Genomic DNA, 22,256 nt, shown 5'->3' with positions numbered 1-22,256 from the left:
CTATACAGCTGTTTAGGTGTATGAGGTGATCTAGCCCAGTAGTCCCCAACCCTGACCTGGAGGACCACCAGGCCAATCGGGTTTTCAGGCTAGCCCTAATGAATATGCATGGAGCAGATTTGCATGCCTGTCACTTCCATTATATACAAATCTCTCTCATGCATATTCATTAGGGCTAGCCCGAAAACCTGATTGGCCTGGTGGGTTGGGGACCACTGATCTAGCCTTTTATGCTGAGCAAGTACATATCTTCATGTTATTTATGTTAAAAAATATAAACCTGCACCTTTGTGAAAGTTTCAAAATCCAGTTTTTGTTCTTTCATTTTACGCTCCTATCTGTCTAGGCGCGTTTTGAAAAGGCTATTGCTGTTTTATAGCTGTAACTATTGAAAGCTAGAAGACACAATTCAATATTTAAAATTATTTTTAAGAATAGTTATAAAAGTATTTAAATTTAAAAAGTAGTAACATGTAAACATTGATACAATGGAATAGCATTCCCATATATATCTATACATATCTATAAATATACACTAGTCAGAGGGTGCTGAAAGACAAGATTGAAATGTGACATGCTTTCCCTAAAGAAACCATGGGAAATTCAGACTTGAAACACGCATTCTGCTCTGACTATTCAAAAGCTTTTAAGTTGCCTGTGTAACTAACTTTATATACAGTTTTGGTCTGTAAACACAATTCTTCTCTCCCCCAAAACCTTTTAAAAGGAACTGGTATGAAAATGGCCTTGTTTTTCTGTTCTTTATAGTGCCCATGATTTAAAGCACTCATTTAGCAGCTCTAAATGTTTTCTTTTTTTAACAAATGTTGACCACAATTAGATTTGAGTCTGTAAAATATGAGTAGGTGGTGAATGAATAGGTGGTGTATATGGAGGTGGTGCAGGGAATGGCTTGAATCCTCTTGACCTCATATATAAAAGAAACTGGTCTGGGATCTCAGCTAGGACATCTTTAGCAAGTCTTGCCATGCTTAATATGTGATTTCCAGTTCTGTCAATATAATCCCGGAATGGCACAAACTAGAAAAATAAAATAAGAAGAAAAAGAGAATGTAAAATCTGCTTTGGAAAACTGAAAGCATCAAGTATGAAAGTATACTAAAGTTATAAAATAAAAACTAAGGGCCTCTTCTATTAAACTTCATGGGAAGCCGCGCTGAATGGCCTGCGCTGCTCTTGACGCTCATAGAGTTCCTATGAGCGTCGGGAGCAGAGCGGGCCATTCAGCGCGGCTCTCTGCGCTAAAAATTGCTAGCGCAGTTTAATAGAAGAGAGGGTAAGTCTTATCTTTGGCAAAAGAAAATAAGGACCTACATGCTAAGGTCATATAGCCTGCACCCTAACAGAAAATTTTATGCTAAGAGGTAATTCTGTAGCTGGGTTCCTACAATCAGGTACCTTTATTGACTACTAGAGTATCTAGGTATTGATAACATAACATTATACTTATAGACCGCGTTACTAAAAAGTTCTATGCGGTTTACAAAAGATTATAAACATTAAACACAATCGTATATTTGAATGAGTCAGCTAGTCAGGTATTTGGAGAAAAGATAGGTTTTTAGCTTGGGAAGGCAGAGGCTGTATTCATATCAGGCTCCTACAATTCAGATTAAATACATTTGTTCAATTACTGCTCAAATTTTATATGTTCCTGCTCAATCTATGTTGGGGTACCAATCCTAAGTTTTATTTTCAGTTTTCTTTCCTTTATTTAGTTAATTCTACTCGTTTTGTTTGAATAAAGGCAATTTTTTTTTTTTTTTACCTCCCTGCATTTTTCTTTGCTTGTGATCTGAACTGAATCTACACCACCACCACCACCACAAACAAAACCCTCCAGTGATTTGCATAAATTGGATCATCAAAAGACATCAGGATCAGAAACTGCAAATAAAACCATAACTGCAATCTGCGAGTTGAAGTTCATACTTTTAGTTTCTTTGGTGTCCCTCCAGATCGGCACAGTTATGGGGTTTACGTTTCTCTGCCAGTAGGTGGAGACTGAGAACACACTGAATTCTAGCAGTAGCACAAGTGGGCTGTACATTTCCCCTTAGAATCAGTCTGTTCTGAGTCTCCAGCAGGTGGAGGTGGTAAGTCTGTGCAGTCCTGTTTGGCCTTTAGTTGGGGGACTGTTAGAAGGGATAGGCCTTTTCTGGCCCATTCTTGTCTGGACAGAGGTTGGGTCCCGCAAAGGTCCCTTTTTTTTCTTAGAGATGTCACACTCAGGCAGCCGAGTCCCTCCCCCCATTCCCCCACCTCCCCTTTATTGATAGTGGTACCTCAGCTGTATGCCTTGCCTGAGGGCACTGACTATAACTTTGAGAGCCAGTGGGGTCTGCTCCTTAAAAAAAAAAAAAAAAAAAAAGAAGACTTATTAATAGAGGCAGAGCCATTCAGTTTTAGTGCCAGTCTGAAGGAAAGTTTTTCGATATTTTCCCTTCTCTTGCTGATTGGGTGTGTGAATTGGACCTGCCATGCGTTTCACAATGAGTGCTTCTCGGCTGAAGAAGTGCTTCGTGTGCTCCTGCCAAGGCCTTAACGATGCCGGCATTTGTATCTTTTGCATGTGGCTGCACAAAGGGGAATCTTCTTCGGTGTCAGCTTCACGTGCCAGCAAGAGGAATTCCATGGCAGCTGAGAGGGGAAAGCCAACCGGCGATGGCGGAGACGCCCAGCATTCCATTTCTGCTGAAGGCACTGTGGATTCCCCGGTTGTCACATTGATCAGCAGTGGGCAGGCCGATGGTTCCCTTGCAGCCACATACAAGAGGGATTCCCTTACCACAGCCTTGCATTTTCAGGCCTCTTCACTGCTCTTGACCTTGAGTGAACCTTTTTTGTGGACTTTTCTTATTTGGCAGGAAACTCCGCCATTTTGGCTGAGTCTTCTGCTGAGCTCTTGCCTAGATTAGAAAGACAGGAACAGGTCTTGCAGGCTTCTTCCTTGGTGGTGGAGAATAATTCCCTTCCAGCCATGGGCTTTTCCCCAGATTTTGTGCTTGCTATGTACAAGGCTTATTGCATGCACTCGGCTGGTGTCCCTGCACACTCTCTGGTGGTCCCGGCTTCGTCTGGGGGGAGGTGGTAGTCTCTTCCTTTGGCACTGGCGCTCCTTTTGCCATTCCCGCCTCCGCCTATGCAGCAGCATCTCTCTTGGGAGGACAAAGTTTTCCTCGTGGATGATTTGTCTCCAGATGAGGAACTGTGTCTCTCAGGTGATGTGCAGGACTCTTGGGGGTGGATGACACGGATGGCTGGGTGTTGGAGCTGCCCACGGGGGGAGGACGCTTCAGTGGTGCATATTTTTCACTGAGAAGAACTGCAGGAGCCTATCCTTCAGGTGTCCTCTGTTTTGAGTTCTGAGGAGGATTACAAGGTGGCTCCTTGGTTGGTGGATCCTCTTTCTTCAAGGGATTTGGGTACTCTCATGTTCCTTTCCCATGTATCAAGATATCTGGGAGATTATGCACGCACAGTGAAAGGTCCCGGATGCCCCTTTCCAGCCGGCGCGGCCTATGTCTCATTTATATCCTATCCCTGATGTCGACAGGGACTCCTTGCGCCCACTGGTGGTGGATGCAATGATCTCAGCCATTGTTACGTGGCATACGGTCCAGGTGGAAGGGGGTTCAACCTTGAGAGACCCTCCTGGACTGGAGATTGGAGTCTCTTCTGAAGCAAAGTTTTGATGTAGCGGTCTTGGCGGTTCAGGCAATGATTTAGATCTAAAGTTTCTTTATTTTTGATATCCCATTTATCAAGTAAGTATCTAAACAGTTTATAATAAACAGAGATAAAAAAAAGAAATAAAAATAAGGGATATAACTTATCTATAGTTAAAAAATAAATAAAAAGGGAGTTTGAATGGATCAACGCACCTGAAAAGAAAGGGGAAAGGTTGAGGGTAAGTAAGCAAATGCATCAAAATAAAAATAAAAGGGAGGAAAGAGAAGGGAAGGAAAATACATTATGAAAGGGCTCGCTTCACAAGAAACATTTTTTTGTTATTTCAAGATACTTCAAAAAGCTTCATGAGAATGATTGAAATGCTGGAATGGTCTGGTGGCCAGAGCCTGCTTCAGATGGATTGAGCATGAGTTGGACAAGGAGTCTAATGACTTGACGCTGGTGGACCAGGAAGTGAAGAAGATGGGGTTAGGCTCTTCTTATCTTTTGGATGCCATGTTTGATTTGTTGTGGGCTTTAGCTAAGTCTATGGCCTTGGGGGTGGCTACTAGATGTACCATGTGACTCTGTGGTTGGTCGTCGGCTTTGGCCTCTAAATCCAAACTCAGTAGGTTTCCCTTTAAGGGTTCCTTTGTCTTTGGAGAGGAATTGGATAAGCTGGTCCAAAGTTTAGGTGACTAAGGTATCTTGGTTAGCAGAGGACAAGCCTCAGCAGTCTAATAGGTGAGGTTCGGCTGAAGTCATCTCCAAAAGTTCTGCCGATATCATCCTGGCAGGTCTCCTGCAGCTTCTTCTACCAGGGGTCGTTTTTTCCAGCATATGCAGTCCTTTCAGAGTACACGCCAGGGAGGCAGTGACTCTTCTGGTCTCTCCCCCTCTTCTCAACCTGCACAATGACAGTGTTCAGGTCTGTCCCCCAGTTCCTAGTAGGAGCCCAGTTGTGGGAGTTTTACCGGGGGTGGACCGCGATAACAGTATATCAGTGGGTCCTAGAGGTGATCTGTGATGGTTATGCTCTCAAGTTCAATTTGTCCCTGCCAGATCTTTCTCTCCTCCCCTTGTCGGTCCCCTTGGAAGAAATGGGTGTTTTGTCAGACTCTCCAGAGGTTGGTGGATCTCAAGACAGCGATTCCGATGCCCCCTCATGAGATACACACCAGCAGGTACTCCATTTACTTTGTGGTTCCCAAGAAAGAGGGATTTTTATGTCCCATCTTGGATCTCAAGGGGTGAACAGGGAGCTTTGGGTTCCTTTTTTTCATATGAAGACCCTAAGGTCCGTGATCCTAGCAGTTCAGCCTGGGGAGTTTCTCACGTCTTTCAACCTTATGGAGGCGTACCGCCACATCCCAATCAAGGAGTCTCATTAGCGATTCCTTCACTTTGCGATTTTGGGACAACACTATTAGTTTTGTGCGCTTCCATTTGGTCTGGCCAAGGCTCCCCATATCTTCCCAAGATTATGATAGTAGTTGCAGCACCTTATGCAAAGAGGGCATTTTTTTTTATCTGTACCTGGATGACTGGTTGATTTCAGCAAAGTCCTTCTAGGACAGCATGCGCGATATGGCCCATGTGGTGGAGTTTTTACTGTCATTATATTCTCACACAAAGAATTCCAGTGTCAGTAACATATTTTATAATATTTTTAAAGATTTCAAAGAACAGACTCAGAATATCTGTAATGTTTCAACTGAAATAAAACCAAACATCTGTATTACATGCATTAATGCTGGGCCTTTCGATTGTACTTACCTGCACAATATCTCGCTCTGCTATTCTTCCTCTTGATGAGACTCTGACTTCATCTCCATCCAGTTCTACCATGGCTTTAAAAGTAAAATAAACAATGGACAATACATCAGCAAAATTATTTATAAAGATTAAAAAAAAAAAATCTAACAGGTCAGTGTTCAGCAATACTAGGAGTAGCCTAGTGGTTAGTGCAGCAGACTTTGATCCTGGGGAATTGAGTTAAATTTCAACTGTAGCTCCTTGTAAACATGGGCAAGTCACTTAACCCTCCATTGCTCCAGATACAAAAACTTAGATTGTGAGCATAGTAGAGATGGAGAAAGTACTTGCCATCCTCCTCTATAATACAATTTCCTATTTCCAGTTCAGTGGGCTGCGATGGAGAAAGCTGAGGAGGCCCAGGCAGCACTTGAGAAATGCTGCCGCACCCGGGATGCCCTTAAATTTTAAAAGGTGAGGCAGGGAGCCTTTGGATTGGAGAGGGGGGGAGGGAAGAAGGAAACGACTTCTCACTTGCGGGGGCCCCCTGGAACTGCCTTGCTCAACCTCCCATTAAACAGAAATATAAAATGGGGGGGGGGGGGGAGGAAGAGAGAGATGTGGACACAAGGGTGTCAGGGAGGGCAGTTGGGAATAGAAAGGGATATATGGAAGACCCAGGAGTGGTGGGGGCAGGCAAAATAAGAACATAAGAATAGCCTTAGTGGGTCCGACTAATGGTCCATCAAGCCAGTAGCCCATCTACACCTGGCAAAAACCCTTCATCCTATGCCCTCTCATTCCAGAATTTCTTTCAATTGAAAGATGTGCCTCATGTGCATTTATGGCATCATATAGTTTATAACAAATGAAAGAACCTCCCTCACCCCAAGAAGTCTGCAAAGATATAGTTTATGACACCACCCAGAAAACTATCTTTTCAGTTACTGCACCAAGCTTATGGAATGCTCTATATCTCATTACCTTAGAAAAGAAGACTGCTTAGCTAAGTTCAAAACCAAACTTAAAACATTTCTGTTTAAAGGTGCTTTCACTATATAAATCCAATCATCACAATTTCAAGACTTAGCCCATTCTCCTCTCCTACTGTGTTTCCCTCTTTTTTAATTTTTTGATAGGAAACTAAGGTAACTAGTATCCCCTCCTTCCATCCTGTAGTATAGGAGTGTCATATGTTGATCCTCGAGGGCCAAAATCCAGTGCATGAGATCTATTTGCATGCATTGCTTTCATTGTATGCTAATAAATCTCTTGCATATTCATTGGGGAAATCCTGAAAACCTGACTGGATTGCAGCCCTCGAGGACCAACATTTGACACCGCTTAGACCAGACACGGGCAACTCCGGTCCTCGAGGGCCGGAATCCAATCGGGTTTTCAGGATTTCCCCAATGAATATGCATGAGATCTATTTGCATGCACTGCTTTCAATGCATATTCATTGGGGGAAATCCTGAAAACCCGATTGAGTTGCCCATGTCTGGCTTAGACTGATAAGATAGTTGGTCTATCAAAATAAAATTAAACTTGAAACTTAAACATCTTTATCATATCTCCCCTCTCCTGCCTTTTCTCCAAAGTATACATACTGAGATCTTTAAGTCAGTCCTCACATGCTTTAGACCAGGACTGCCCAATTCTGGTCCTTGAGATCTACTGGCAGGCCAGGTTTTCAGGATTTCCACAATGAACATGCATGAGAGAGATTTGCATACCAAGAAGGCAGTGCAGGCAAATCTGAAAATGATCTTTTCTTTGTTCTTGATTTTTTTCTCAGTAGTCTCACTCAGTATTTCTTCCCTCCAACCTGATTCTCTCTTCTCAGCCTATCTCCTCTATCAGTCTCTAGCTGTTTGAATCCCATGCAGTTCCTCTCTCTCCTCATCTATTTCTTTCTTCAGTCTATCCCTCACCCACTTATCTTATTATCACTGTCCATGCACCCTCCTCCAGCTTGCATCCACTTCAACTCTGCTTTCTCTTTCATAGTTCTCTCTGTCTTCCCTCAGCTTCTCTTTCCTTCACAATCAATGTGTTCCAGCTCTCAGTGCCTGTGTGTACTCTTTCCTTCCTCATTCCTCTCCCAGAGCCTCCATCAGCACTTGTCTCTCTCTGTAGACAAAAGGCAGTTGAATTATAAAGAACAGAACTGGATCTTTAATGAGGTAACTCTATTCGGGCTAAATGCTGAAGTTGAATGGATGAGAGAACAGACTCTGTGACTGGTTAACAACAAATCATCTGTTTTGGAATGTCAGTTTTAAAACCATTCAGAAAAATGCTGCCACCATTTCTGAAGCAAAGAAATTAAGCTAACGAGTGATTGCAGGGCAGATAAAAGGTACTTTTGAAAATATATAATTTATAGTAAATATTTGCCAAGGATACTTCTGAGAATCTTTTAGCTAAACATTAACTTTATATTTTAGGGGGAATGTGCCTCGAGACAGCAGGATCACGAAACATGTGCATATCGGCAGAATGAACCTCCTAGCTGACCGGGAGGGAGTAGAGGATAAAGAAGAAAAGCTAAGTTATCGAACTTTTATTTATATAAAAAATAATGCTCTAAAGTGGAAAACAGTTTGGTATTACACTTCTCCCTCCGTATTCGCTGTGATAGGGGATTAACAGACCCGCGATTATAGAAACACCGCAAATAACTTTTTTTTCCACATTATTCACTGTTTTCTATTAAAAACCATTGTGTATATGGTGAAACCATAAATAACATGGTGGGAGACCTAGCCTGTTCCTGAAGGAGAGGCAAAATACGGTGACAAAAGTGCTGGGAATCAGCGATTTTTCTCTGTAAACGCTTGGAATCAGCGATTTCTCTATGCAAGCTGATGTAATTTGGGGGGGTGGGGGGGAGGAGCCAGCAACCTATAAACCACGAATAATCAAAACCACAATTGCTGAAACTGAGAATACAGAGGGAGAAGTGTATATGAGAGAAAGTGTATATGAAAGAAGTATATGAAAGTGTATATGAAAGAAACGCAATAGAACAGTAGATCGGTGAAGATTTGGTGTATAACTCTAGCAAAATTAAACACCGATTTGCTACTGAGTAACATTGCTGAGATCCCCAAAAAATAGACAAGCTATCTTCTGTGTGTTTTGTTGCCTTTATAAAACATGCACTCTGGGACTTATCACATAGTTGTACTATAATAAAACCTGGCCCACTGCTACATAGTCCACAGGCACTTTTACCTGCAGACTTTGCAGCAGTTCTGAATTAGAGAGCTGTACGGGAACGGGGATGACGGGAATCCCGCGGTACCCGCGGGCATCCCGCAGGTTCCCCCTTCGGGTCACGGGGATCCCGTGGGGATGCCCCCTAGGGTCGCGGGGATCCCTTGGGGACGCCTCCGAGGGTAGCGGGGTTCCTGCGGGGCTGGATGTACTAAGTCGTGCGGCTTTTCTCCCTACCTGCTCTGCTTGCAGCACAGAGCCGAACGGAAGTCTTCCCGACGTCAGCGCTGACGTCGGAGGGCTTAAACAAAGCCCTCCCTCCCTCCGACATCAGCGCTGACGTCGGGAAGACTTCCGTTCGGCTCTGTGCTGCAGGCAGGGTAGGTAAGGAGGAGTAGGCTCGCGGCTCAAGTGGCTACCAAGGGAGGGGGTGATCCGCCCCGCCCCGGGTGCAGCACAGCCGGCCAGGTCCCCTTAGTTTTGTGGCGCTTCCCCGCGAATCTAAATTACCTTACAGCAGCTGTAAGAAGGAAATTTAGATTCGCGGTTAAGGGCAGGGAGGTTTGTCAGACCGGGGCTGTTGTCGGTCGGTCGATCGGGGCGGGAGAGAAGGAGGGGTGAGAAGGACGCTGAAAGCACTGGGGAAGACAAAGGGGTGGAGAAGGACGCTGAAAGGCCATGGGGAAAACGGGGTGGGGGGGAAGGACACTGAAAGCATTTGTGGAAGACAGAAGGGGGAGAAGGACGCTGACAGGACATGGGGAAGACGGGGGGGGGGGGGGGAGAAGGACGCTGAAAGCACATGGGGAAGACAAAGGGGTGGAGAAGGACGCTGAAATGACATGGGGAAGACGGGGGGAGGGGGTGGAGAAGGACGCTGAAAGGCCATGAGGAAGACGGGGTGTGTGTGTGTGTGTGGAGGCTGAAAGGCCATGGGGAAGACAGAGAGGGAGAAGGACGCTGAAAGGACATGGGGAAGACAGAGGGGGGAGAAGGATACTGAAAGGACATGGGGAAGACAGAGGGTGGAGAAGGACACTGAAAGGACATGGGGAAGACAGAGGGGGGAGAAGGACGCTGACAGGACATGGGGAAGACAGAGGGGGGAGAAGGACGCTGACAGGACATGGGGAAGATGGTGGGGGGGGGAGAAGGATGCTGAAAGGAAATGGGGAAGAGAGAGTGGGGAGAAGACGCTGTCAGGGAAGAAGACAGAGATGCCAGACTATGGGGGAGCGGAGGGAAGAAGATGGGTGCCAGACCAATTTGGAAGTGGGGAGAAAGGGAGAGGCACAGTAATAGAGCAAATGGAAGATGCAGAAGGAAGAGAGACAGTGGATGGAAGGAACTGAATGAGAACATGAGGAAAGCAGAAACCAGGCAACAAAGATAGGAAAAGAATTCTATTTTTTTTTTTTTTTTTTTGCTTCAGGATAAAGTAGTACAGTGGTGCCTCACACAACGAACTTAATCCGTTCCAGGAGCAAGTTTGTTATGTGAAACGTTCGTTGTGTGAAACGCGTTTTCCCATAAGAATACATGTAAAACAAAATAATTCGTTCTGCAGCCCTGTTTTCCCATAAGAATACATGTAAAAGAAAATAATTCGTTCTGCAGCCCTACATTTCCCTCCCTCCACCTCACCTTATATGCAGAGTTTGCCAGCTTTCTTTTTCACCCAGCCGCACGCTTTCAAAAAGCTGTGCACGCGCAGCTGCTGAAGTTGATCAATGTTCTCTTCTCCTGCAACTTCCGGTTTCCGGTTGCGTCAGAGGAGAAGATTGAACAACGGAGCATGCGCGCATGTGCTGCTCTTTGAAAGTGTGTGGCTGGCCGAAAAAGAAAGCCGGAAAACTCGGCATCTAAGGTAAGGTGGAGGGAGATGATGGAACACTGCATTTAGACAGGAGGGTGCTGCTGTTCCCGGCTTCGGCGAGAGTAGTTCCGCCCCCCCCCGGGCCCCTCGGGCGACTTCGTTGTGTGAAACGAAGTTCGTTATAGGGAGCAAGACAAAAAGTTCGTTATGCGCAGCGTTCGCTGTGCGAGGCGTCCGTTATGCGAGGCACCACTGTATATTAGTTGTGTTGATAAAAATTTATAAACAAGAGGCTCTAGTAGAAACCTGTTTCCAATTAATATTTCCAAATTAATATAGTCTTTTTGCTTATTTGTAAATGGGTTTCTACCAGAGCCTTTAATTCAGTAGCATAATTAAATGAAATAACTATTTCTGACGTTTATAGAGACGGGCGGGGACGGAGGGGATTCCTCACGGGGACGGAGGAGATTCCTCGCGGGGATGGGTGGGGACGGAGGGATTCCTCACGGGGACGGGTGGGATTCCTCATGGGGACGGGTGAGACTTTGGCGGGGACGGGTGGAATTTGTCCCCGCGCAACTCTCTATTCTGAATGGAAACATACCTTTCTTTGAAAACCACCTGAAGAAAAAGCTACCTAGAGATTTGTACCTACTTTTCTTATGTTAACTTGAAAAATAATGTATATGAGTTTGAAAAATACTGAACTGTATGTTTTATTGCCTCCTTTAACCTAACCTTGCCTCTTAAGTCTGTTAACTTTTCTTGTAAGTAAAAGGTGCAAATGTTGTTGATCCCTGCACACATATTTCCTCCATGTACAGGAACATTTCAAGCAACCTATTTAGTTAAGTAAATGACTTTTGAAAACTCCTTTCCCAAAAATTAACTTTCATTGTTATTTTAATGATCAGATAAATTCCTTGGCAAAGAAATGCTTTTTTCAGTTTACGTATGTTGAAGAAAGTTAGGTCATTATTCTATCAGGAACACTATACATTATTAGTACAGTACACTATGCTTGCTCAGCTGGATTACTGTAATTCTTTCTGTATATTTGGGTATTAAACAGGGCAGCCTACATCGACTACAGCTAATGCAGAATAGAGCGGCCAATGAGGAAAGAGAAAGTACGATCGTGTGTCCCTGTTGTTGAGAAAGCTTAATTGGCTCCCAGTTTGTTATAGGATACAGTTTAAGTGTGCATGTGTCATTTTTAAATTCCTTTATGGAATATTTGATCCTGTCATTCAAGGATTATATCAATTTATAAATTATCATTTCCATCTTCTAGAGGACTTAAATGTTCCGGGAAACTTAAAAAAACTTTGTCATTTAAATTGGTGGAAATTTGGAATAAACTGCCTGACTCTTAGGTCAGTTACAGTAATTTCGGAAAGAAGTATTATATTTTGATGTTTTCATTGATCAATAAGTTCAATATGATTTTCACTATATGTCTGAAATAATGCATTTTGTTTTTGTCCTTGTATTGGGGTGTGAGAGAGGGAGGGGGGAAATATTTTTGAAGTATTTCTATGATTGATGTAAATGCAATTTTGAAGTTAATTATACGTATATGTATATTTTAATGTATTGTTTTGGAATGAAAAATTAATAAAGATTTATATTAAAAAATTTATCTATCTAATCCTAACTAATATTACTCTTTCCATTCAATCTACTATATGTTATCTTATTTTTTAATTAATTGTAAACCGAATCGAGTTCCTTCAGGAAAGGATTCGGTATATAAATTGAACACTAGATTAGATTAGAACAGTTTAAGAATTTTGTTTGAAATTTGTGCTTACCATCAAATTCTGCTGTTCCAACACCTACAATGATTATTGACATTGGAAGTTTTGAAGCCTTTAAAGGAAAAATAAATGGAGTTGTTATACTTGAAACAAAATATAATAGTCTCTTCAGCACAAAGACATTATTTACACTCTAGACTTGGGGCTGATTTTCTACCTGGATGCCTCCACAAAAAGGCACTTATTTTATAAAAGCAACATATGCACCTGACTTTATAAAACAAGCCTCCAGATCTTACCCTATTGGTGTATGAATGGCAACACATATATATTTCTATACGCTCTAAAGCATGTGAATTTGTATATTTTATAAAATACATGCATATACCACACCACCACCTGCTTTGCCCAAACTATGGTCCTCTTTTACTAAGCCATGGTAGAGGATTCTACCATGGTCCAAAGCGCTAAATGCTCACAGGAATTCTATGAGCATCGGAGCATTTAGCGTTTAGCATTTAGCCTCTACCGTGGCTTAGTATGGGGGGGTCTCCAATAGTGCCCACACATAGATCTCATAAAAGTAGATACACACTTTCCATGCATGTCTATTTTACATGTATGCAATTATGCAATTCTCCCTGTTATTTTCTGTACTTAAAACAAGATTTACATGTGGAAAAATCTTTATAAATTACCCCTACAGAGGATACTAAATCTCAAAAAATAAATTTCTATTAAGAAGGTGCCAACATTTAGGTTTCAAGGACATGTGTAAATGATCAGAATACTGCACATACGTGCATAAATAACAATATTTCTACTATGTGCTACTTTATAAAATGGTACCCGAAAATGATGGCATGTAGTTTTGAAGTTAGGCAGACAAATCGGTGGAATCTAAGACCCTTATCCATATTCTCATCACCTCTCACTTAGACTACTGCAACCTGCTTCTCACTGGTCTTCCGCTAAACCATCTTGCTCCCCTTCAATCTGTTTAGAATTCTGCACATCTCATATTCCACCAATGTTGCTACTCCTCTCAAGTCACTTCACTGGCTCCCTATACATGTCCACATACAGTTCAAACTCCTCTTACTGACCTACAAGTGTATTCACTCCACATTTCCCTAGTCTCTCTCCTTTCTCTCTATACTCTTCCCCGGGAACTCTGCTCATCGGGTAAGTTTCTCTTATATGTACCCTTCTGCTCTACATCCAACTCCAGACTCCGTCTCTTCTACTTTGCTGCACCATATGAATGGAACAAATTGCCTGACTGGGTATATCAAGTTCCATCTCTTGTAGCATTCAAATCCATGCTCAAAGTTCACTTCTTTAGAAATTGCTTTTAATTTTTAACTCTAGCCCATCTGCTACGTAACCATCTGTCTTAACATTCCCTCTGAAATTCCCCAGGTACATCAAGCTCAATCTCTGGCAGTATTCAAATCCATGCTCAAAGCCCACTTCTTCGAAGCTTCTTCCAATTTCTAAATCCAACCCATCGGCTAAGCACCCGTCTTATAATTCCTTCTGTAAATCCCCTACCCGAGCACTGTATATAAATGCACCTTTTTGTCCCGTTTGTCTATCATAACTAGATTGTAAGGTCTTCAAACAGGGGCTGTCTCTTCCAAGTTTGAGGTACAGTACATGCTTGGTAGCGCTACAGAAATGATAAATAGCAGCAGTAGTAGATTACAGCTATGTATGTACAGTATATGATAGAATACTACACTTTTGTTTTAACAATCTAGATATAAGCATTTACACTACCGTATTTCCCCATGTATAATAATAATAATTTATTTTCTTATATACCGCCCAGCCAGAAGTTCCAGGAGGTTCACAGCAAGAGAACTGATACATATCATCAAAGATACAAAATACAGTAGGATTCAGTAGAATACAATATAGTACAATACAATACAATGTACAGTACTCCCCCGATATTTGAAGGGGGTTCTGTTCCAGGAACCCCCGTGAATCTCGAAAAACTGTGAATACGTTTTTTCATGGGGGAGCCTAAAGAGGGCAGCAGGAGAGCAGCCGCTGTGCCGCGAGTGCAGGAAATCACTCGCGGTACACTCTGACCACCTCTTCCTGCATTAAGTCGGGCCTTATCCAATCAGGAGCTGCGTATCAAAGCAGCTCCTGATTGGATAAGGCCTGACTTCTTCTTGACCTTGACCTTCTTGATGTCAATGCGTCCCAGTGTCCAATACAGCTCCAAGAGCCATAGGGACTGATGCCTTCAATGCTGAAGTTGATGGACTGGGCTTCTTGATGCCAAAAATAAGTTTGTGCTTCTTACGACCTTTACTAATTCTCTTGAATATCTGTAAATGGAGTTTACAAAAAGAATTATGGTCCAGCCTCAGACACCACAGGCACTAGTTAGGGACAAAGTCCTAGAGCACTGGAAGTTTTCGGGGCCTAGCTGGAAAAATTATTCAATTTTGACAAAAGCTCAACCTCGATCAGGACTAAATGGACCAAATGAGCAGTGCAGAAAAAAAAAGGAAACTTAAGTGATGAGAAACCTAAAAGGAGAAAAAAAAGGCACTAGTCCTATGTGAGCATTTACATGACAGAGTGAGATATTGGGGAAAATTAACTGCAATGAAAGAACACAAGCTGTGGGGCGATCAAGACACAACCTTAGAAATCTGTCTGGCATCACCTTCCCTTCTCCATTGCTGAACTGCCCTCAAAGCTAATTCCAGCTCATCCTGATCAGTCTTGCCATATACAGGACACAGACTGTAGAAGTGATGAGTGTGATTTGAAAAGTTTGGTAAAAAAGTAAGTTAAATTACATAGTCTCCATTGAGGGCTATATACTTAGTTCAGTGAGTTTCCAGTGTTTTCATAAGCTATTTTTCCTATGATACGAAAAAAAATGGAAAATCGCTGGACTAAGTGTATAGCCCTCAATGGAGACTATGTAATTTAACTTGCTTTTTTACCAAACTTTTCAAACCACCCTCGTATATTAAAGCTCAATGCCCATTATTCAAGTTGGCATTCATATTTGGCTGAATTATATTTTTCATTATTTGTATTCAGCCAAATAATAAAATATGCTATACTCTAAAATGTTTTATACTCACGTTAACTATGGACTCCTTTGTTTGTGCCATATCAGAGATAACACCATCTGTAATAATCAGCAGAACAAAATATTGGGAGCCATCCTTTACTGAAGAGGCATACCTAAATGAACAAAATAAACTAAAGTCACTGTAGAATACCATAACAGAAAATAGCCTGACAAAAAATAATGAAAATAATTGAAAAATATGTCATCATATACAATTCTTTTATTTTCTTCAGTAGCCAGAGATTCATTAAAGTGCAGTAACTCTCTCTATGGCTAATGTAGGGTACACGTTCACTGGGGAGATAGGGTCTAAATAAGTTTATAGCTTGTTTCTCCAACCAATTTGGAGGCTGAGAATCATACTTCGGATTAATTTAAACATGTTTGATTGTCAAAGTTTTGAACTTGTGTGTTCATGAACTTAACAGCTTGGATGAACAATAAAAGCTTGGATAGAATTAAGCTTTACTCACTTTTTTAAAGTTGGTTTTCTTGTAAACAAATCTATGCAATGCTATACATTTGATTATATATATTAATACCTGTTTGTTTATAGAAACAAAGCTGATTTGAGCAAAGTATCACACTCTTACCTTGCAACATGATTTATCACAGGAGCAAAATTTGTTGGACCATAAAGCTGTACAGTTTTTAGGCTTCTATAATAAGCTTCCATCACACCATCAATTCCATTACAGTAAGGGTTCTGTGGGTTTCCATTCTGCAATTAAAAAAAAAATTAAAGATGATTGCGAAGAAAAGAACTGAATGAAAAAAGCAGATGCTTTAAGTGGACAGACACCATAATTAATTCACAATGTAATACGTTTTTTGTTCCTGGGCAGTAAGTGTAATTTTGTTCATGCCTAAAAAGCATAGAAAATATCTGTTATTTCCAAAAAGCTTTGCTTTTGTTGACCAGGATTGTCAAATTTTGCAATTTACCTATTTAAAATGTAAAATATGCCAAATTTCCATCTTTTTATTTTTATAAAGTAGTAAAAAGCAACATATGAATCACAATTAACATGTATTTATATTGATGTTATATAAAGATGCCCACAGAAGATTTAGAAGCGAGTAGTTTTTTTGAGATTTGCGATTATATTGTAAATCACTTTCACAGATCACTCCTAGATATAGTCTCCCATCGTGTTCTCATTATATTGTCCTTGGTAGCGGCGTTTGAAGTCCAATATATTCTGCTCCTGTATCCTCTTTGACTGTCTCAAGATGAGCATCAAGGACTTGGACTTTTGAGAGACATTCTACAGCTCATTTTACAATAATTCTTCATCAAATTCTCAACCAACTCCATGTAGTTTCAGCCTTGTGATTGCCTAGGAAGCTCTGAACCACTGCGACAAAGCTGTTCCAAGCGTAGGTTCTTGGGAAATTCCTTGCACTTCATAATCTTCTTTATCTGTGGTCCGACAAAGGCACCAGCTTTGAACTTTGCCTCAGACAGATTAGGGAAGATGTCTTGAAGGTACTTGAAGGCTGTCAACTACTTATCTAGAGAATACCCTGACTGCCTTGCCTTCCAGGAACTTCTCCAGGGCCTGCAATGCCAGCCAAATGCCTCTGAGTTCCAAGCAATTTATGGACCAGTTTTGCTAAGTTGGAGACCAACAGCCCTGAACTGGGTGTCCATTACAATGACCCCCCAAAGGTAAAGGCTGGCATTAATTGTCAGAATCTCCCAGGAAGATATATGCACCTTTAGTGTATGCAGTGGTGGATCATCCTCCACTTCTATCCCACTATCAGTCAGGGTTCCACAGGGCTCTGTCCTTGGACCTCTTCTTTTCTCCATCTATACCCATTCCCTTGGTGCTCTGATCTCCTCCCAAGGCTTTCAATATCACCTCTATGCTGATGATTCTGAAATCTACCACTCCACACCAGAAATCTCTGCAGGAATCTAAGCTAATGTCTCAGCCTGCTTGTCTGACATTGCTGCCTGGATGCAGCCGCCATTTAAAACTGAACATGGCCAACACTGAGCTAATTATCTTTCCGCCCAAACCTACCGCATCTCTCCCCATGCGTTCTCTCAGTGGATAACAATATCATCCTCCCTGTCTCAACAGCTCGCAACCTAAGGGTCATCTTTGACTCCTTTCTATCCTCTGCACAAATCCAACAGACCGCCAAATCCTGCCATTTCTTTCTCTAAAATTTTGCAAAAATCTGACCCTTCCTCTCAGAACACACTGCCAAAACTCTTATCCACATCCTTATCACTTCTCGTCTATATTACTGCAACCTGTTTCTCACTTGTCTCCCATTAAACTACCTCTCTCCCTTCAATCCATTCAAAATGCTGCCCGAGTCACTTCACTGGCTCCCTATCTGTCTCCGCATACAGTTCAAACTTATCTTATTGACATACAAGTACATTCATTAGCTCCTCAGTATCTCTCTTATCTTCTCCTATACTCCTCCCAGGAACTCCGATCATCGAGCCAGTCTCTCTTGCCTGGAACAGACTGTCTGAGTCGGTACATCAAGCCCTGTTTCTGGCAGTATTTAAGTCCAGACTAAAAGCCCACGTTTTCAAGGTTGCTTTTAACTCATAGTCCCTGCATCCTAAAGTGCCTACCATATCCTCCTTGTGACCCTGAGCAGGTCACTTGGCACTCCATTGCCCCAGACACAAAACTTAGATTGTGAGCCGACTAGGGACAGAGATAGTACCTACAAGCTGCGTACATCTAGTAGTGCTATAGAAATAATTAATAGTAGTACAACGGGTTCCACTCCACTCAATATTTTATAGACTAGAGAATGACATGGGGAAAAAAAAATGTATCACCGTTCCCGCCCCGTCCCCGTGAGCTCGTCCCAGTCCCTGCCCCGTCCCAAGCTCAGTCCCCATCCCTGCCCCATCCCCGTGAGCTCAGTCCCCGTCCCTGCCCCATCCCTGTGAGCTCAGTTCCCGTCCTGTAAACTGTCAGATCCCACTCGCACAAGCCTCAGATAGTTATGATTTTATTAAAGTATAAAAAGAGACTATTCTGTACAATTGTCATTTTATAAACACAAATAATACAGAGCAAGGATCAACAAAACCCTTGTCTCCCCCTCCCTTTCACAAATATCCCCTCCACTATTGTGAAAACTGAACAAACCAAATTACTACAGAATGCTACATAGATAAATCAAGCTAACAGAATACTTCAGTCATACATGGCAGGAACAGTGTTAGGGGAGTGCAACTAGGGCAACTGCCCCCTGGTCAGAGAGAGAGAGAGCCCTAAGCCAGCTGGAAGCTAAAGAAGCACAGCCTGGGCTTTGCGCTTTCCAGTTATGTCTAATATCAGCTCTAGCAGGATACATATTTGAAATCTGAAATATTCTAATCACAAAATATAAAATAACATTTTTTTCTACCTTTTGTTGTCTGGTAATTTTATTCTTCAAATCACATTGGTCTCAGGCTTTGGTTTTGAGTTCCTTCTGTCTTCATCGTAGCATGGCTGGCTCCTGAAGATAAAATAGGCTCAAGAGGAGATGGGGAGGAGATGCCAAGTCTGACACGGGCGCAATTTTTTTACCACAGGAGCAAGACTTTTCACCACTTCCACGGGGCAGTGAAAGGTCTTGTCCTCATTCCCGCTGTAAATCAGTTGCAAATGTCCCCATTACTGCAGATTTACTGCGGTGACCACGTTTTACTGCAGTAAACAGTCTCCGTGCCATTCTCTATTATAGACCTCTATCATATCTCCCCTTAGCCATCTCTTCTCCATACTGAAGAGCCCTAGCCACTTCAGCCTTTCCTTATAGTAAAATCATCCCATCCCTTTATCAATTGTCATCCTTCTCTGCATCTTTTCTAACTCCGCTGTATCTTTTTTGAGATGTGATAACCAGAACTCTACACAGTATTCAAGGTGCAGTTGCACAATGGAGAATACAAAAGCAAATATAACATTTTCATTTTTGGTTTTCATTCCTCTCCTGATAATTCCTAACATTCTATTTGCTTTCTTAGCCACCACTGCACACTGAGCAGAGGGTTTCGGTGTACCCTAGATCCTTTTCCTGGGCAGTGACTCCTAATGTGGAACTTTGCATCATGTTGCTATAATTCGAGTTCCTCTTTTCCACTGTTCCAGTACCTCAGACAACACAAGAGGCTGTGGACAGAATGATCAGCATGCTGAGAACCACACCACAGAGGGGGAGGGAAGAGAAAGGGGACAACTGAAGGGAAACAGTTATTTGCTATGGTATTGGAAGGTGAGGAAATGAGAGGAGTTTCAGACAACAGACCTGGATGGACAGAGATGGCAATCAGACTCACAAACTTTCTATTAGCTCTCTCACAATCAGCATCGATGCAGCCACAGGGATAAGCTAAGGTGGCAATTATTAGTAATTTAAAGGTGGTCTAAGTCCCAACATTCATCTGGTATTAGATGTATGTCATCATGATATCCAGAATCTGGGATAGATATCGCTGAGACAGCACTGCTCAAGACACTCCCCTGTTAACGCCCCCAACATGCTACCCCCAACATCCCTCCACCAGCTCTTTATATTTCTGTGGCTTTAAATATTGTGTCTTGCCCTTTTGTAAAATATCAGCTTATACTGGGATTGGGACTAGTACTGGGACTGAGACTACTGGGAATAGTACTTCTAAAATGACCAAGATTTTATTACAGTGAAATTAAATGCCTCTAATACAGTGGTACCTTGGTTTACGAGTGCACAAGTTTGCGAGTGTTTTGCAAGACGAACAAAACATTTGCAAAATCGGTGCCTCGGAAACCGAGCATGGCTCGATTTATGATCACCCCCCCCCCCCGCAATCCGGCACCCCCCCCTGCGATCCGGCACCCCCCCGCCACGATCCGACCCCCCCGCCACAATTGGGCACCCCCCCGACATGATCCGACATCCCCCCCGACACAATTGGGCACCCCCCGCCGCTTCTTACCCTCATCTGGGCACTCTTGAAGATCGGCCTACTCGTCTGCTGGGCCTTGAGCATCTGAGCATGCTCAAGGCCTGCGAGTTCACGTTCTGAACGTGAACGTGAACTCGCAGGACTTGAGCGTGCTCAGATGCTCAAGGCCCAGCAGACGAGTAGGTCGATCTTCAAGAGTGCCCAGATGAGGATAAGAAGTGGCGGGGGGTGCCTAATTGTGTCGGGGGGGGGGGGATGTCGGATTGTGGCGGGGGGGGGGGGGTGTCGGATCGTGGCGGGGGGGGGGTGCCGGTTCGAGGCAGGGGGGTGCCTGATTGCAGGGGGGGGGGCCTTCGAGGGGAGCAATGCCGGTTCTTGGGGGGGGGGGGAACGCATTAAAGCGAGTTTCCATTATTTCCTATGGGGAAACTCGCTTTGATAAACGAGCATTTTGGATTACGAGCATGCTCCTGGAACGGATTATGCTCGTAATCCAAGGTACCACTGTATTTTGTATTAAAACTTGCCAACTGTAAACCACTTTGACCCTAAGGTTTTTTTATGAAATGCATAAAATCAATAAATCCAATCTTATAGATAATATAATTATTAAATGTACAAACACAATGATTAATAAGAATATATGTACTATTTCCTACCAAAGCAAATTCGTGACACACTCTTCCATCTGGTGGTAGTTTAGCTCCAAAACCTAAAGCTGGGAACATTTTGTCACTGTCATAGTCCTGAATGATTTCTCCCACTGCCTTCAATGCCAGTGCATAAGCATTTGGTTGATAAGGATTCATATAGTGAAGAGAAGTAGGCTGTGCAGGATTACCTGTTGGAACATAAAAAAATAGGTAATTTGCAAGCTAATCATAATTGGAGAAACTGAAACATTATACCAGGGGTGGGCAACTGTGGTCCTTGAGGGCTGGAATCCAGTCGGGTTTTCAAGATTCCCCAAAATGAGATCTATTTGCATGCACTACTTTCTATGCATATTCATTGGGGGAATCCTGAAAACCCGACTGGATTCCGGCCCTCGAGGACCGGAGTTGCCCACCCCTGCATTATACCTTTTATTCATGTAACTCTTTGTTTTCACCTAGATAAGCGTAAGGCAGGTTGCTTTAGTAAAATATAAAGGTTTGTAGGGAGGTCAGGGCAGGAGAAGTAGGGCAGTAGGCACATAAAATCCACTCACATTTCTTTGGTATACAGCAACTTAGTCCAGGACAAAATGTTTCTTCTGAACCCAAAGGTTTTACTAACTCCCTCTTTTACAAAACTGCGATAGCAGTTTCTAGCGCGGGGAGCCAAATTTCTGATGCCAATACCACTGTATCGTATATATTTCCAGTCAAGGTTCATTAAGTTCCAAAATTCTGTCTTTTGACAGCAGCCAATCCAGGTTAAATGTATGCCTACTTCTGGCAATAATTATTCAGTTTGATTGTGTGCTGAGTGAAAAAATTCCTTCTCCTCTTTATTCTAAATCTGTCATCTGATAGTCTTACGAAATGCCCTCTAGTCTTAGTAGAACTAGATCTAAAATAGCTCCCTCTGTTGTTGGTTCTTTAACCAGCTGCTCCATGAAGCTGTGATGGAGCACATGACTGGTAAACCATAACTTCTGAAAACAAACTCCATCTCTTGATTTTGCATTGAGGGAAAAAATACCATCACCCACTAGTTTTAATCTTCTACCTCTTAGTTTAATGGATTGTCCTCTAGTCTTAGAAGCATTTGAAAGTATAAAACAACAATTATCCAAGTTTAACACCTTCAAAATATACTCTACCCCATACGCATATTCATAAGACACAAATATCCACAAAAAATCCCTCTTAAAGAGATACTACATATTTATTTACTTATTTACTCAATTTTTTATATCATTCTCCCAGGGGAGCTCAGAATGGTATACATGAATTTATTCAGGTACTCAAGCATTTTTCCCTGTCTGTCCCA

At 42.5% G+C, this 22,256-nt stretch overlaps 1 protein-coding gene across 8 annotated transcripts in view; it reads right to left on the bottom strand.

Annotated features, from left to right (window-relative positions):
- Positions 1 to 408: 408 nt before the first annotated feature.
- CPNE8 (copine 8) overlaps positions 409 to 22,256 on the bottom strand; it is a 108,889-nt gene continuing 87,041 nt past the window's right edge. For 5 of the 8 annotated variants that reach the window (XM_033958655.1, XM_033958657.1, XM_033958653.1 and 2 more), the window contains 6 exons: positions 20,939 to 21,120; positions 15,952 to 16,079; positions 15,369 to 15,471; positions 12,304 to 12,361; positions 5,470 to 5,543; positions 409 to 1,041 (listed from right to left, as the gene is read on the bottom strand). In XM_033958655.1, the coding sequence (XP_033814546.1) occupies positions 838 to 1,041; positions 5,470 to 5,543; positions 12,304 to 12,361; positions 15,369 to 15,471; positions 15,952 to 16,079; positions 20,939 to 21,120 (749 nt within the window). In that variant the 3' untranslated portion in view covers positions 409 to 837. Of the gene's footprint in view, positions 1,042 to 5,469; positions 5,544 to 6,869; positions 7,582 to 12,303; positions 12,362 to 15,368; positions 15,472 to 15,951; positions 16,080 to 20,938; positions 21,121 to 22,256 lie in introns of those variants that run through there. The other 3 variants (XR_004540647.1, XR_004540648.1, XM_033958656.1) reach the window with 3 other exon arrangements.

This window comes from Geotrypetes seraphini, chromosome 9 (assembly GCF_902459505.1).
Source record: "Geotrypetes seraphini chromosome 9, aGeoSer1.1, whole genome shotgun sequence".
In the NCBI taxonomy this organism is placed as follows: domain Eukaryota; kingdom Metazoa; phylum Chordata; class Amphibia; order Gymnophiona; family Dermophiidae; genus Geotrypetes; species Geotrypetes seraphini.
The sequence above is the reverse complement of the archived record's forward strand: the minus strand, read 5'-3'. Positions and strand labels throughout refer to the sequence as shown.